This window comes from Phoenix dactylifera, chromosome 2 (assembly GCF_009389715.1).
Source record: "Phoenix dactylifera cultivar Barhee BC4 chromosome 2, palm_55x_up_171113_PBpolish2nd_filt_p, whole genome shotgun sequence".
Lineage (NCBI taxonomy): Eukaryota > Viridiplantae > Streptophyta > Magnoliopsida > Arecales > Arecaceae > Phoenix > Phoenix dactylifera.
Genome location: NC_052393.1, coordinates 16,215,353 through 16,233,411, shown reverse-complemented (window position 1 = coordinate 16,233,411; position 18,059 = coordinate 16,215,353). Strand labels below are relative to the sequence as shown.

General features: G+C 39.4%; 1 protein-coding gene across 1 annotated transcript; it reads right to left on the bottom strand.

The window, feature by feature from the left end:
* Positions 1-784: 784 nt before the first annotated feature.
* Positions 785-15,784, bottom strand: LOC103720373 (serine/threonine-protein kinase ATG1a). Its single transcript, XM_008810042.3, has 14 exons — positions 15,530-15,784; positions 15,143-15,405; positions 14,963-15,080; positions 14,799-14,857; positions 11,486-11,550; positions 9,119-9,212; positions 8,951-9,031; positions 8,740-8,851; positions 6,501-6,552; positions 6,185-6,324; positions 5,763-6,118; positions 3,093-3,384; positions 2,930-3,000; positions 785-1,711 (listed from the first exon to the last, which is right to left on the bottom strand). The coding sequence occupies exons 2-14, from the start codon at positions 15,392-15,394 to the stop codon at positions 1,496-1,498; spliced, it is 1,908 nt and encodes a 635-aa protein (XP_008808264.1). The 5' UTR covers positions 15,395-15,405; positions 15,530-15,784; the 3' UTR covers positions 785-1,495.
* Positions 15,785-18,059: the final 2,275 nt, after the last annotated feature.

Below are 18,059 nucleotides of genomic sequence, written 5' to 3'. Positions count from 1 at the left end.
AAATATGACCTAAAACACAAGGGAAAGGTGAAGGTGACCTACAAGGAAGACGAGGTGACCCAGAACCTCTGCATTTAAGTTATTTGACACAAATTTTTCTCCCTTTGCCTGCTGAACACAAAACAAAAAGACCTGTGTAGCTTGTCTTTGTAAATATGCTTATGTTTTTAGTGTGTACCATTTACCGACCTCATTTTTAGTCCCCGGAATACATTATTCACTAACCTGATGGTTAAGTAACCCAAAGAGATACAAGCAAAAAATCAAGCTTAAGTGCTACATATGCCATGTGTATTCATGCACAGAAAAGTGGCCCATTTTTTTTTTTTACCCGAAGTGCTAGAGTGCTAAAACAAAGTTCACTGTGTTGATACTGAATTTCAAACCGGTGCCACACTCGCACTGTACCAATAGAATACAATATAAAATTTTTTTGACGTATGTTAAATTTTTTTGGTGTACCGAATATTGATATGCTATCTCTACCGAATATTGGTATCGCATTGGTAATGATATAATACATTCCATACCATTTGGTTCGGCTAGAACGGCGAACTGCTACGGTCCGTGACTAACACAAGATGCGAACCATGTGCTAAACTGAAGGGGCCCAATTGCACAATGATCGTTAATGGCCCAGCACAAGTATATATTCTACATCCTTTTGTTTTTGGTAACAGCAGGTAGCCTTGCGAATCCTCTAGTAAGGGTACGTCAGGTTTTTGAAATATAACAAATATGTAACTTTGGAGGCAGAAATCTGCAGAGCACAACACATAATGGATAAAGCAAGTAATGATAGGAGCTCTGAACATTGGGAACATGGCAAGAGTAACATTATTCAGAGGGCTCTATTATGCAAGGACATGCCATTCAGGACTAGAAACATAAATTTATCATGCCAATATTGAGATGACACAATCTGATAGTGCTGAAACCTGCTTGGATTGCCATTGAGAAGAGCAGACCTCTGAATTGATAGGGATGCCGACTGATTCAACTCACATTAGTAATCAGACTTGCACTGTCAGCTTTTGAATTGCCAGGAGCATAGTAGCGTACCCAAACATGGTATGAACCAGAAACCTGAATGAACTTCTAAAATGCATCCACCACTAGAAACTTTCCCAAACTGAGAGTTCAGCAATAATAATAAACTACATTTCAACTTGACATTGACAGTTATTTATCTGTACAGTTTCTAGTTTTTTCTTCTTCTTTTTTACAACCTATCAAGCTAAAGACAGATTATGTGCATTTATTTCCACATGAGTAGCTTTGTAACCAAAATTTGACAGAACCCCACTACCCATGAATGAGATTTGTCACCTCTAAGAGAAAACTTGATTAGAATACGGATGTCTGACAAACAATGACAGGCTTTGTGATTAGATACGATCCAAGATGATGGGTTTCCTCAGTAAGTAATACCATGGGCAGTCACTTGAGTCATATATATTTACTTGAAGAGTCATATCAATCGTTGGAAGATTCATTAGTTTGTCTCTGAGTGAGTTCTGCCATGAGACATGTTTAGATGACTTCTTAAATTGATGATGTATCTGTGGATCCTTTGCCGATCAGAAGGAGGGAGTGAAAATGGTGGATTCAATGGTAGCAGTATTGCTTCCACCATAATAAATGTAAGCAATGCGATTGCTCTTGAGTACAATGCAACTGCTCTCCTACTGTTTCTCATAACTTCTTCCACCTGAAAATAAAGCACATTAAACTAGTGAATAGTGATGGTGAGAAGATAAAATCAACAGGTATAAGTGCCAAAACTGTTTATTTACTGTATACCTAGGAGTCGGAGCAGAACAAAAAAACAAGAAGATAAAAATGTATCATATTGAATCTCAGAAAGTTTTTGACTAAGCCTGAGGTGTTGCAATTTCCTAGATTTAGTTGGCCAACCAGCCAAGGGCCACAAACAGACCAGGATGTTAAACTTCATTGGAGAAGGGGAAAGTGGAAAGGTCGTGCCACTGTAATCTCAAACTTTCCGGTCAAGATGTTAGGACATTGTTTCCTCAGAAGCCAGAATCTGCCTCATGAGTCACCCACATCATACCTGATCTAGAATCTGGCTCTCTGACCAGCACATGCTTGCCACTTCTAGGGCTCTTTAGACAAGTTTATAATATCAAAACTAGCATTGAAAAAATTGCATTTCATGATGTTATTATTGTTATTTTGTAAGTGGGTGAGAGGGAACCTCCATTTTCTACATAGTCCTTTTTGAAACAATATAGCACGAACAAAAAGTGTTAATAATGAGGCTCCATATACTAACACTAAAGATCAGGTGTCCTATGAGTTAGTCGACCAATCATGCAAATATCAAAGTCTGACAAAGGATTTCTCAAAAGCATCAAGGTGTGAAGTAATAAAGTTGACAACCTGATTACATTCCAAAGCAGGTGATACAATTTCATTATTACCCAAGCAATATATATATATATATATATATATATATATATATATATATATATATATATATATATATATATTTATATATGTGGCCAGATATTCCTGTTTGTTATAGCAGGCTTCCAATAATCATAAGTTACCCGTCATTCATGTAAAATTCAAGGAAAGGCATCGGAAGCAAACAAATTTGTGATATCTAAACCACTCAGATATTGATTATTGTTTAGGAAGTTTGAAATAGTAACAAAATCACTCAAACCTTATGCAAGAAAAAGATGACAAAATAATATGGGAAACTTCTTAGATAGGTGCTTGTTTGAGACTGATCCTACAACACAGCCTGCAAGCGAAAGACTATTGATGAGATTAAAGCATGGAGTCATTTGTATTATAACACTCCAGTACTCATGAAATCCTTTAGTATATCAGCTGGCTTTGCATTTCAATATAGCTAATCAATATTTTAAACAGTAAAGGGAAGAAAATGATTACTTACAGCACCACGTCTTCCATCTTCTAAAGCTGTTTGAAAGATAATCTCCATTGGATCTGGCATCACCACATCACCTGAAACACATGGTGATTCTTAAAATGAAAATCTGTAAATTGCTTAATACACTAATGAATGGCAGCAATATCATAAACATCGGCTAAACCACCTATGTCCCGCAAAGTATTAGAAATCTTTTCAGCTCGATCACATGCAACGACAAATCCTTTCTCTGCCCAAGAGCAAATGGATGATGGCTTCATGAAATCCACTCCCTCCGCAATGTTCAGAGACATATGGTCTTTTTGATGGGATGGAGTTTCATTAGCAGAAAAAGTATTCAGAGCATCTGCCTCGGCTGTCGAGGCCATCCATGAACTACATATGTGTAGGGCTTCTTTCCATACAGCTAAAGTCACGAGTTCAAGTGAAAATGATTCCAGATGCAATCCTTCATGAAGCTGTAACCATCACACAAATCATCAAATACATTTTGTTAAAGTAGAGATTCATTTCCAGGTTATGCTAGTGAATAGGAAAGAGCTGCATCCATAAAGTAGAATGTCCAGTTTTTCTATTTTATATGACAGGTTTGTCAGATGAAGTTTGTGTGTCTGAACAAAGATAGCTTGTTAAAAAACATAGTGCCATGCTGTGCCAGGATTGCAAAGGTGGCACTAAAGGGAACTTAAAAATCGATGAGTACTGTGTTTGAAAAATTCATGAGCCCTCATTTTCATTAAGAAAAAACAGTGACCAATAAGTACTCATTGCAACTACTTGGGGTTAGCTCTACGAGTCCTCATTCAACAAGAATTCCAATTTAGGGCTGCCTCTAATATTGTTTCAGGCTTTTCCTTATCTTTTCTCACAGCTTCCATGCTACCTTAGGTCCTCTCCTCCTCTAGTTGCATGTTTTCCAAGGATTACTATTTTTTAGGGAAAAATATTGAGCAAAAAGGAAAAACAAGTCACAACTATCTTTATCAAAGTGTAGGTCCACCTGATCTTTCTAATATGAGATAGTTATGACCCACCCTTTAAGGACTTTGTCGGTAATAAAACCTCTGGCCTCCCAGCATTGGCATGTGGTAGCTGGTACCTGGCACCTTCTTAATAACCAGATAGTTTGACAATACCCTTCCTTAACTGGTTAGACGGGCTGTGAATGTGCTTTCTTCTATATATATCAAACCTCAAGTCATCACCATCGTTCTGGTCTAAAATACCAACTCACTTGTTCGTTGGCCTTCCCCATCTGCATCTCCTATTTCAAAATAGGAGAACCAACATTATATGACTCATAGCTTTTCTTCTTGGTTATGGGTTCAGCTCGGATGCTTATTTGGTTCTCTGGTTGCCCATACTCATGCAAGTGCCTGATGTTGTCCTACACTTTCATTGGTGCATTATGTTCATTTATTCCACCTTTGACTCCATGTTCACCCTTCTCATTCATGTATATCATCACTCCACATCCACGACCATCCCAAATTGTTAGAATGTAATCCGACATGCTTATGTAAGATGCTGATGTTGCCATTTTATCTAGCCTTCTCTTTGGGCTTTCTAAGCCCTCATTCACAACTTTGTTTTACGAGTCCCTTGCCACCCGTTCACTCTTCATAAGGACTCCATTATTTTATCATGCCTGAGCCAAGCATTATCCATCAGATTGTCTACCCCACTAACCATCAACAATTTCAATTAATTGCATATCAACTTTTGGAACCACCACGTTCTGTGTACCTACCTTATAATTTTTGGATGCCAACATTGAAGTTGCTCTCTCATCATGCTTGGTGTCTATTTATAGCCTGTCTCTATCAGAATTAGCACCACGAGGATTCCCTTGCTATGTGCATTCCATACAGACAAGCAACCTTCATTGACATGCTTGGTGTTGGTGACATGTTTCAGTCATCATCATCTACATGTAGACTTTTGGCATTAGTTGTCAGCTGTCATCTTCATAAGCCAACCACCAAATCACACAACTAAGCAATCTTACAGGCTAATTGTTTTAGTTTACAAATTTCTCCATTTCATTACAGGCTTCTAGCTGTTACTGCTGTAACCTGCGGCTTGATACATGTTCCTCACCACATAGTTACTCTCTGGCCAGTAATTCAACTTTACTCTTTAGTGCCATCGCAACTCATAGAGATTGCTTGTTATTTGGTCTCTCTCATCAACATCAGTTCATTATTGTGCTTATGACCATCTCTTCATGCTTGTGCTTCATCATCTTGGCTCATCCTGGGACTCACAACTAGGCTGCTCTACAGTCAGGTTCACCTGCCGCAGTTCTACTTCACTGTTTTACTCCATTCTGTCAGTGGATAAATTGTTCATCGGTGGTTGGCTTTGAATCTCTTGTAAAAAACTGTTGGTGTATAAACTCATGTTTGAGAGAGCATGATCAAGATAATATCTTATTATCATGTATGTAGACTATGTTATATAAATTTTTAGTACTTTGATCCTCAATGTCCTGTTTTATTCCCTGTATGAGTTTGTACGCAGATTTCACATGTAGAATCTATCTACACGAATATGCATGGTGCAGTTTCATGCTCATCGGTAAGTTTTACATATACATAGGCTCAATGCCACACTGCAACACTATTCCACATATAAAGCAAATAAAATAGATAAAGTGGAATTCCCTGGTAAGACAATGTAGACAAACATTTTAAGATCCATCAATTCTCATTAAAATGACGCAGATAACTGGCAATTGATACAACTGCAGCTATCATGATTTCAAAACTTCCAGTAGTTGTAGAGTATTCCAGAAGAAATTAAACAGATGCAGCTTCAATTAGAAATTGCATACCTTTTCTTGTGCTAATTCTGTGAGGACATTTACATACTGACTTAGAAGCAGAAGCCTAGTGGAAGGATGCAATGATGACGACTCCTGCACATCCTCTGACGCAGTAGATGCCTGTAATTTTGATAAGGGAGAAGAAACATCGCTTCCCATACTCTCTGCACCAGAAATATTGCTAATGACTAGCTCCCCAGTTTGCATCAGGCCAGCAGTACCCTTGCTTGTCTGCTTTGGTTTGTAACTAGGAAGTCTAGTTGTCGAATTATCTTGCAAGGATGTCTCAAGTGAAGAAAATAAGGCCTCCATAGAAGCAAAATGAGTTTGAACAAGAACATATTCTTGTTCGAACGAGTCGGCGACTGGACAAATACTTGAGATTAGACCAGTCAGCAATAAACAGCCTCAGAGCAAGCTTGAAATCTCACCTTTTGAAGTATTTGTGAATGAAAGCCCCTGGTCCATGCTTCCAGTCTTCATGGCATGCACATTTAAAGAATTTGATGGATCACTATCTCCTAAGTTAACATCTGCAGTATTTTGTGACACCATAGCAGTTCCACTTATCCTACATGTCAACATTAGGCCGCCAAAATCTTTTAAGTTTTAATCAAAGTTTTTCTACAGATATCAATTAGATTTAGGAACTTCATAATTTTAGTCCTTTTAATAAAGACAAGTACGCAAACTTCCTCTAATTATTATCACAATGTAATACACAAAAACATGAAGTTTAAAGTAAACCTTTGTGCCATGAACTTGTGGTTGAAGAAATCTTCAAATGTTAGTCTCTCCACTGCCAAAATAATTGGATACTAAAATTGTTAATACTTTTTTTATGGTGTAATTGTGCCTGCTAAGTCAAGTTGAAGACTAAAAAGTAGACTTCCATTTTAGATTGAATTAAAGCATATTGGAGCTTTTTCTCCTTCAAGATGTTACTCGATATAGGTAATAACAGCTACCCAGCAACATACTGTGGTAAAAGACAGAAAACACACCATGAAATAAATAATCAACAAATGCAAGTTTCTTCAGTACATAAGCAACGTAATGAAAAATTAGAACCCAATGTATTCCATTTCAAGGCTCTAATATCTAACTATATCCATAACAAACAAGATGCCTTTACTATTCTGGTAAAAAGTAATTGTTTCTTTTCCCTCTTTGCATTTTAAAAATTAAAATAAGATAGCATGAAGAGAAGTGAAAGGCTAGAGTGTTAAACACAGCATCACCATAAATCTCTCTCTCTCTGTGTGTGTGCGCGCGCGCACGCGCACGCGCGTGTGTGTTTTGTGTCTATGCATTTGCATACAGCTAAGGGTGGCCAAATTTGGTTCGAGCTGTCCAACCAACCCAGTCTAACCTAGGATATATTGGGTCCATATAATATAACCCTTGTCTGGAAACTGGGTCCCGGAAAGAATAATGTCCGAATTTAAAACATCTTTGGCTCCAGGTCTGTAATTTAGACAAGCGAGGTCATTAATATAGGGAACATCAAAAACAGGTCATGTTTGGATCAACAAACTTGGGAAATTCAGACTCTTGCAAATAAGGCTTCAAGACCGGATCAAGTCCATGTTTGCTAGTCTGGAAAATTTGAGTTCTCACAACAGGGCATCAAGAATCAATTCAAAAGAGACCATCAAAGCAACATGATCATCAAGCATTCTACTAGAAATGCTTCACTCAGCCAGTGGTAATTATCACTTATGATTCCATAGCTAGTCCAACCTAGTGACTATTTTTGAGAATTTTATGAGCTATTTTTTTTCTTTTCAAATTTTGTTCCTAAAGGTATAGAGTTCATTACACTTTAAAAAAAAAAATGTTGTTTCTTATATTTTTCTGACTATAAGTCTAAAATGGATTAAGCAACGAATCTTATGGTTTAGGAAACACTACACTTACTATCATGTAAAGTCAACTACTGTTATACCATTAATAAAGTTGTGATTCCTTATCAACTCCTCTCTATGGTGAAACACCATACAAGAACCAGTTGTGAGAGGCTACAATTCAGAAAGAAGTTAGGAAAGACTGGGTTTCTTTAACTAGGGCCCTCTGAAGGTCGGAGGTGCAATACAAAGGTTGATTAGCAAGAGGTGTAAGGTGTAATGTTTGTTTCTGGTTATCCCTAAAAAGCTACCCTTGATGATTTAACCTTAGTTATATCACTTCCACATCCTTTAGATTACTGTGCTTCCACACATTATCTATTCAATTTGTCAGCACTTACATTGCATGTTCTAGGGAAAGGGGTTCTCCATCCCCTACTTGTATCAAATGCACAGATCAAGTTTTGTACACCAGTTGATTTCTTTTGGATCCAATAAATCTATTGAGAATCAATTGAAACTCCAAAACCAAGGTTGTGATCAAATCAGACATGATTGAAACTAATCCATTTTCCTTGAAAACTTAAAACCACGGTACCTACAAAACTAGTGTACAAGCCAAATAGTTCACAGGACAAAGTCTTTGGAATCAGATATGGCTGTTATCAAATATGTGATCCAAGAAAGTAGGTCCGACCTAGACCAAGTACTAAGACAAACTGTCAGATGTAAGTTTGAAAACCACTAAAAGTTAAACAAAATGGGTCACTTTTATCAGTCCAAATTAGATCAGCAAACATATCAAGACCTATTATGTATGAAACTAGATGACTTGCAGTAGAACAACATACAACATATTCCTGCCATGATGCATTTGGATTTTGATAATAATGTATGAGCTCCAACATCAACTTAGAACACATTATAATTAAACAAATAAATCATGATGTGCAAATGCTGAATCAAATCCAAGAATTAACTAGATTTCCTTTGGACATCCATACATGTATTTTCTATTACATAAACATAATATAACCAAGAATTAAGAATTCTTGACATAGACCAGCTCCAATAGGGTGTTAGATGAGATAAGATAATGAAATCCTAGACATGTCATATAGGAAATAGAACATGTTTACCTGGGTTTCGACGTAGAAGACTTCTACAGAGATCAATACAATCAGGATGCAGGTTCACCAAAACATCTTCTGGAAATTGCAGTTCATTAGTTGCCAATATGTTCTGGAAAAGCTGTTACAAACGAGAAAGAGAAAGATAACTATAATGGACCACATGAACTAGTTTCTGTTGTATGCAAAATATTACAAATAATTTTTTAAAAAAATAAACCTGAAAATGAGTATTTCCATCAAAAGGCAGCTTCCCTGTGACCAACTGGAACAGAATTGCTCCAACACTCCATAAGTCAGCCTGCATTTATCAACTTAATAATTGAACAATATTAAGAGTTGCAGGCATTTATAAGTACAAACTATATCAAGTTCTTTTTCATAGCACCTTGGCATCATATTTCCTATCCTGTATAATCTCTGGAGCCATGTATAAGGGGGAACCACAAAGTGTGTCAGCTAACCCTTGAGGCATCAGATACCTGGCAGACAGTTATTTCCAACAATTTAGTAGGGCAACATATAAAGACTTCAATATAGCAGCCATCTGAGTGACATATCCGTGTATTTGGCTTGATATCTGACTCAAGAAGGTGCATTTTACAAGCAAATAAGCAAAGTCTAGGGCAGAGATAATCTCAAAATAGTGTCAAGCCAAGCACAAGATCACATAGCTTGCTTATTTTCAGATTAATAAGCTCAATATCTACAGAAATATATACACACATAATTATTATTTATATGCAAGTAAACACATCGTTACCAATGATCAAGATTTTGGCATCTTCTCTTATACAAGACTGTTCATCTTACATTAACCCTCCACCTTTCTCATCCGGGCTTGGGACCGGCATCGGCGGCGTTACAAAAATCAAGGATACAATATAAATATACTCAGGTAGGGCCCCTTTCAGTTCGCAAAGAAGAGGTTTTCCGTGGATGCAGAATCACCTTAGAAGCTAACTTGCTCTATTCTGCAGCAAGGGAGCATAAAGGGAAACATGCAAATTGTATGAACTAATAAGCAGCCCCCAGTCCATTTACCAACATAGCAACGGTCAAGTGCTTGGAAAAGAGATCTCAGAAAAACCACACCCGATAAGGTCAGTACAACTCCACATAGATGTATCATATCAATCCTCCACCCAACATCAATCTCTTGGGAATAGGGAGTTGTTACAAGTTTTTCCGGTTTCAACCCCTATCACGTAAGGCCCAGCTCCTGGACCAGCCCCCTCTAGTCTTGGGAGCATGCACAAGAATCCCGGACACTTTTTCAGCCCTTGTTAGTTGCATATTATGACCACGTATTGCAGAAGACCCAACCTAGATACCTACCTCAATTGCCCATATGATGCCTATGTTTATTAAGATTGATCATGTTGCATTATCATATATTCACAACTTCTAGCAATAAAATGATCATTGCCATCAGGGTAATATCCTTGGTCTATTCATGACAGCAAAAGAATCAAGCAAATTTAGAATAAATTATGCATGACCCTACTTTGCATTGCAAGTGGAGATGAGTGCAGGTATAGGTATAATCTATGTGTTCTTTGAACGTCACATATACATCATTCCTTAATGACAATATTTCATATCTTGCCATCTTATTATTTTTGAGCTGAGCAAGTTTATAGTTTAGGTTTATTCGAATTGTGTAGCTCATATGCTTGTGGTCCATGGTATGTCGTATCAGTCAGTACCAAAGAATACCAATCGTACTATACGATATTGGTACCAAACATGTACGAGGTACGGAGGGCATACCGAGTCTCAATACACCAAATTGAACCCCATACCGAGCGTACCGGCACTATACCAGAATGGTACCCATATGGGGTCCAGTATTGACATGGTGAATCTTGTTGTGGTCTACCAATTATCAGCAGTTCAGCATCGTACATCTTTAAAATGGTTTACGCTACTGAGATCATTTGGGAAAGTCAAAAAAAAATCTTTGAATGTTCAACGTGCCTACTTGTTGCTGCAAAGCAATCAACTATAGACAAGAAGCCCAAAAAACAGTTTTGAGCTGCATTATGCAAACTCTTAAACTTTAGATGCAGGCATTAACATGCCCGTGCAGTTGGATGTGATGCAACCCTTGTTTGTGCAGTCCTAGCTTAGCACCTTGTGGTAAAAAGGGCAAGAAATGTCATTGGGAACTTGATGTGATAAGAAATTTCTTTCATGGCATCATCATAAAGTGATGATACTTTTTAATCAACCTTTAACAAAAAGAATGTTATTTCCCTCCAATTTGTCTAGACTAAATACATGGCCAATATGTTGCCTAGGACAAGCATGCTAAAAATAGAAAATTCGTGGATATGTTCTACATGTTTTGTAGGTTTTGTAACTTCAAGATAGTATCAATTAATATATGAATATCAATATAATATGTCCTTGGCTGTAGATGGATACTAAATATATTGCATGATTGATTTAATCGAAAAGATAGGAATATCTTACCAAAATGTTTCAAAGAAAAATCTAGCACGCTTTATGTATATGATGTCATAAGCACATTGAACACCGTTATTCTCTATCTATGCATATGTCTTCTCTAACTAAGATGTTAATCATCATAAGTAAAACAAAAGAACAAGACATAACAATGAGAACAGTATAGCTGCCACCTTTAACCTGCAGTCTCTAAGACTCGCTTAACAAATTATATAATGATCTGCCTAAAGAAAATTTAGCCCACATATTTACTAAGATAAGAATGTTAAATACAATTTCTCACCTTGCAAACCCAAAATCTCCAATCTTCAAGACGGGGGTTTCATCAGTACTTGACAGTAGAAGGTTCTGCAAAATTTAGTATAAGTGGTTAACGTGTAGAAAATAACTAACAAAGCTTTTATTCATATAGCATGTCATATGATGTAAATACAATCAGTAATTAATGTGAATATATAACATTTGGAATCCAAGTATAAGTAACTCACTCATCACATAAGTAAAACATGGTTGTCTTAATTAACAGGGCATGATGCATAGTAATTTTTAAGTAAAATGCAAAAATTCATTAACTGGAACAAGTATATAAGGAGCATCAGTAATTCTAATTCAGAGTTTGGATGAAAAAGGATTGGCGATGGCAGGCAGGTAGGTAGCCTGCTGGCCATAAAGCTGCAAACGAATGTTCGCCATCTCGGTACCGGACCCCATACCGGTGCCACACTAGCACAGTATCGGAACGGTACGGTACAACATTTTTTTGGCATATCGAGTGTCGGTACCCACCCGTATCGGGTGCCGATACCAAACCAGTACGGTACGATACGCCCCGTACTGTCACGCCCCCGCCTCTGCGAGGCACGTGAGGCACCTAGTGCCCACGTGGGGGCCACATGAGGGGGGAACACGGGGCTCCCCTGCCAGATATTGTCCGGTTCTGGGGCGTCCTTCACCCCTCCCCGGTTTTATTATCCACCCAAAACGCGTCTGCAGGATTAGGAGACACCCGCCTCATATGCCCAGGCTCTGGAACGAGTCTTTCCGATGGGATCGGAAAGACTCGTTCCAGAGCCTGGGCATATGAGGCGGGTGTCTCCTAATCCTGCAGACGCGTTTTGGGTGGAAAATAAAACCGGGGAGGGGTGAAGGACGCTTGCGTGAAGCCCCAGAACCGGACAATATCTGGCAGGGGAGCCCCGTGTTCCCCCCTCATGTGGCCCCCACGTGGGCACTAGGTGCCTCACGTGCCTCGCAGAGGCGGGGGCGTGACATTTGGTATCAGAGCCGAGGACGGCTCTTGTCCGATGGTGGAAAGGGTGTGAAGCCCAATAGTCCCACATCGGAAAGACTCGTTCCAGAGCCTGGGCATATGAGGCGGGTGTCTCCTAATCCTGCAGACGCGTTTTGGGTGGAAAACAAAACCGGGGAGGGGTGCAGGACGCTTGCGTGAAGCCCCAGAACCGGACAATATCTGGCAGGGGAGCCCCGTGTTCCCCCCTCATGTGGCCCCCACGTGGGCACTAGGTGCCTCACGTGCCTCGCAGAGGCGGGGGCGTGACACGTACCGTCTGGTTCCGGCCGGTACGACTTACCTTACTTCAAACCTTATCCAACCATATGGAGTTGAATTTATGAATTCGAGCGAGAACACTCAAAGTTCCAAAATTTTAAATAGTCTGCCATCAGTTGACATTATGAATTGGAGATGAATTCAGGGAAAAAAAAAACATGAGCCAGCAAGGGAACTGCAGTAAAGTTTTGAATACTAATTCATGGTAGGCTTGGCTATTTTTTGACTGAAACTGATGGCGGAACCACACTTGATCAACTTGGTGTTGCATCAAGGCCAAAACATCTGACTAAATTTGAAATAGGTGAGATACAAGTCAAAGCTATGACCTGCTTTGGGTCCTTAATTTAGCCAGCAAGTATCCAAGTAGTGATTTGGGATAAACCGAGGTTTTCATTACCAACTCATACTGGCTAGTATGGGGCATGATGTACAGACCAGTATGGTATGGGTATACCAACACATGGTGCAGCTACTAGCTGACTCCAACAGCATACCACGTGTCAATACAGGGGTATACGATCCTGATCACTGACAAGACCAGTACCCTCAAGTTACTATACAGGGTACAATATGAAGACTATAAAGCTTGGGCGACATTACTAGCACCTGAAAAAATCAATTGTATACTAGCAGCTCAATATGTCCGACAAAGTTTAGTTTAATCTAGTGGATATATAGCTGATGCTAAAAATTTTAAAAGACAAATGTGAGTTGTTAACACCTTACTTATTCACCATCTTCCATGGCATCCTCTTCTAAGTCCAGTTGTGAAGGGCATTTGCAGCCACCATGTTAGCATTGTTGAAAAAAACTATCATTATTAACCTTGATATCACATTTAGTTTCTAAGTAGAATTGTTATGTTATATTTTTCCTCGCATTTTTTTTTCCTTGACTTTGCGATGAAATATATCATGCTGGTTAGCTCATTGAGTAATCTGGATGGTTTAGTTCACTGAGATTGATACACAAGCAGATATTAGTAATGAAACACCAATCCACTGGAAGGTTAACTCATGTTTAAATAACCATGTATCCACTGATATGAGAGAACCAACCCCTGTCATTCCCAATTGACAGGAATGCAAACCTTTCGCATCTTTTTTTGATGTAAATCCAAGCCTTTCACATCAGTTGCACAAGCTGTGCTCTTGTGGCCAAGGAACAACACTTTATAATATCACTATAGTTGGAAAACCAGGTTGTACATAGGGAAGTATATTTATCTTAAGAGACACAAATTATAAGCCAGAGAGTAAAATAATAGAGCAGACTTTCAGGAGGTGATAAAATAACTGATTTGGCACATGGAAGTATCAGCAGAGCTGGCCAGTTATTTGATTGTTCTCTTTAGAGTTTTTATGTTCTTGAAAAATAACGCACACACCAGCTGATAACCAAAGAGAATTGTCTATTTGTCCAAACCATAGTGTTTCAAATTACATAACATTTACAAGCTCTATACAGGAAACTACATGATGCACCTATCTAATTAGATTTACTTTTTGTTACTTTTTCCTCCCATAAATGTACAAGAAGGTTTAGCTCTCCATCAAAAAATCAATCCATTAGAAAATGGAAAAGAAAAAACAAGTTCCGTAGTTGCTCAATTTCACCCAGTTCCATGACATGATCCACCTAGTGTTATGACGAAAACTACACAGCATTCAGTGGTTTTGGACACATCATCTACGAAGGGTTATATGCTGAAAGCTATGCAGTCAGTCCCTCCTCATCGTAAGCAAATTCAAATCATGCGTATGCACAGAGTCATGGGCAACCTAGAAATTAGTGAGCATCTGGTTGTCCTTTAATGCAGTACTTTTACAAAAAAACTGACATCAACGAGGCAACTCCTCTGCTGCAAGACCAATTAGTTCAAGATTCTAATCGAAACTTAGTTCATTTTTTTCAAGGCATAATTCTCTCTGTTCACTTTCCAATCTGTAACAGATGACATTCAGCAGTAGCATTCTGAGATCGATACTAAACAAGCAGAAAACAGCAAAAAAAAAAAACCCACCTGCGGCTTCAGGTCTCTGTGGATGAGATTGCTCTCTCGAAGAATCTGCAACCCCGAAGCTGCACAACCATAGTCCAAACTCGAAACCTTTAACAGCAACACGACAAAAACCCATCCAAAACCAACCCATGAACTCATTTTAAACCCCAGAAAACCACACGTACCCAGCTGCCGCATAAAGTGCCTCGCCACCGCCTCCGAGACCCTCCCCCGCCGCTCTATATACGCCGCAAGATCACCCCCCATGCAGTACTCCAGCACGAGAAATATCTTATCCTCCGTCTGTTCAAAATTAGCAAATAAGCGAAGTGATATAGATAATTAATTACAAGAAGACAGCGTACCTGGATGGCTTGGTGGAGGCGGATGATGTTGGGGTGGGAGACCTGGCGGAGGATGGAAATCTCTTTGAGGAGGCCGTCGCGGATCTTGGAGCTGAGCTGGTTCTTGTCGATCTCCTTCACGGCCACCTCCAGGCCGTGCTGCCGGTGGCGCGCCCGCCACACCACCGCGAACGACCCGGACCCTATCTTCGGCCCCAGAATGTAGTCCCCGACCACCCGCCCCCGCCCCGTCGCGAAAGAGCTCTCCTCCATCTTATGATGCGCTTCGGATTTGGTAGAGAGAGAGAGAGAGAGATTATAGAAGTTTAGAACATCAGATAGACTGGTAGTACTTGTGTTACTGTTTTGGCTTCGTCAAGGGAGAAAGATGGTGTGAAAACTGGGAACCTGTTTGTTCTGCTGTGCGGGAGCAGGGGAGGACCAGAGAAGAGGGGAGAAGAAGACGTGGATGCGGTACGGCCGTGTGGGTCGCAAATTTCTTGCGTGCGGCTCCGTATTGAAGGTCTTTCCAAGGATTTCTCGGAACGATAACGTCGCAGGACAGCTGTTTATCCGCCGGTTCCTAGGATTTAATAGATGTCGCAGATCGAAGCGTATTCGAAAACAGGCTGTTTTGTGGGGCGGAAAGGAGTTGGAAAGATCGAAAAGTGCGGACGGATTTTGTGAGACGGGGAAAATGGGGCTCGCATTGATAAGTTCGGGTTGTATCTTCCGCCAGAAAGAATGATTGATCTTCTTTCGCCATATAAACCGTTGGATCTAGACTTGCACATCTCTCAAGGCAGTTCATTGCGCTATCCAACGGTTGATGTCGCGAAGGAGGGTGGATCATGCTTCCGCTAGAAAGATACAACCCGAACCCCGCATTGATTCTCTGGCCATTACGGATGGGAACTTTTTGGAGTCTTTCGGTGGCTAATCAGACCGGTGGTTTGATTGGTCCAGTATTCCGCCTGGTAAGCGACGGTCGATTGCTGGTTTTGCTCGGCTTTAGTCAGTTAGTGGGAGAGGGCGGGGGATTTTGGAGGATTGCCTTGATGCTTATCTTTGATCGAGTCTTATCGTCTAAATAGGGCGAGTAAGCTTGTGCTTGAGGTGCACGCAAGCAGGCAAACAGCTTATTAGCTGATCTAACCAACGTCGTTCGCCACCTCCTGGGTTTTGGCTGGCGTTCGATGTGCTCTCGTCGTGGATTGGTCAACGTTTGTCGGCCACTCAAGTAGGGAACGGTAATCATTGTTAAATATTGCTGATGTGGATACTGAAACAAGAGAGATGCCGGGATTAAGTAGGCTCCCCATGCATCATTGTTGTAGGCGGATATATACACGCACGCAAGCATGTATACATACACACATTCAAAGAATTTTGTTTAGCATAACCAAGTAGGCACGTCGTACTCAGCGATTGGATTCTTTTTAGGATAATAAACTTCGAATCAAGAGAGTTTATAGGAAGTTGTTTGAGCTTTTTGTTCGGATTCTTTTTACAATTTGTCTGTCGCATACATAGTCAGCTAGTTTTAGGTCTAACTTTCTTCCATGGCCAGCTAGTTTTAGGTCTAACTTTCTTCCATGGCGTACCTTGATCTAGGTAGAGCTCATGATTTTGTTTCTTATATGTTTATTTAGAAAATCAGGATCAATTTAGAGAACTTCTCATGAGTAAGGTTTTAATAGTTCACTTGACTTGAATTTGTAGCTAGAAATAAGGTTTTCATTGCTCGTGGACTTAGACCATGCTGGAATACTCCGATATGTTGCGGGGAAAAGATTTTTGCCTTTGTAATTGAGAGTAATACAATGAAATCCTTAAGTTACATATTGTTAGGAAAGACCCCTTCACTAGATGAAAACTTTCTTATCTTTGTGTGAGTAGAATGAGAATACCATAATAATTAATCAATGTAAAAACTACCAAAAAATCAAACCATAAGAAAGCAACAATAATTTTTAGGTGGAAAACCCTCCAATATGAGGAAAAAAACCACCGGACCTTAGTCCATCACAAACCTCCACTATCAACAATAATGAGCTTATAAAGTATCTTCTCTAGGCTAAGCTAGAGGATCACATACATCAAGGATCTCTTCCTTGGATTACAAACAAAGAGTTTATATGAAAAAGAGTTTAGGCTCCAATAATAAAATGAGAATAATCTCACCGAGTGTAGGTTTGCACAAGGTTCTTTTTCCTCTTGAGATGCCTTGAATAAGATCTTCACCTCCTCCTTGAGATGGATTCCACAAGCACTTCACCAAGACGGCTACCCTCTTTTTCTTCTCATCCATCCTCTAATAGAATAATAAACCCTAACCCCTCTTTTCCCTCTTTTTGTTTCCTTTTTTTTCTCTCTTTTTTTCTTTATTTAAATTGCTGGGTCCCACCTCACATAAGTTGGGACTCGGCCAACAATTCTTCTCCTCCCACCTTATGTGAGAGGCTCCACCAAGCTTACCTTAAGCATACAAATATTATGCTTCTTCTTAGGCAAAATTTTAGTCATCATATCCAATCCAATCTCATTGGTATGGATTTTCTCTAGATGCAAAAGCTTTTCTTCCAATACATCCCGAATCCAATGATACCTCACATCAATATGCTTCGACCTTGAATGAAAGCTAGGATTTTTGCTAAGATGAATGGCACTCTGATTATCATAATAGAGAGTATACTTTTCTTGTTTCAAGCCCAATTCTTGGAGGAATTTTTTCGTCCACAACATTTTCTTACATGCCTCTGTCACTGCAATATATTCGGCCTCTGTAGTGGACAAAGCAACACATTTCTGCAATTTGGACTACCATGAAATAACTACCCTTGCAAAAATCATCATGTATCCCGATGTAAACTTTCGAGTATCAATATCACCAGCCATATCTGCATTTATGAATCCTTCTAGCATAGTTTTTCCATTT

Excerpts from the sequence above, each read along its gene's own strand:
- LOC103720373 (XM_008810042.3), bottom strand. The coding sequence starts at position 15,394 with ATGGAGGAGAGCTCTTTCGCGACGGGGCGGGGGCGGGTGGTCGGGGAC. Across the intron at positions 6,325-6,500 it reads CACAAGTTCATGGCACAAAG|GATAAGTGGAACTGCTATGG; the intron begins GTTTACTTTAAA and ends GTTGACATGTAG. Across the intron at positions 3,385-5,762 it reads CAGAATTAGCACAAGAAAAG|CTTCATGAAGGATTGCATCT; the intron begins GTATGCAATTTC and ends TGATGGTTACAG.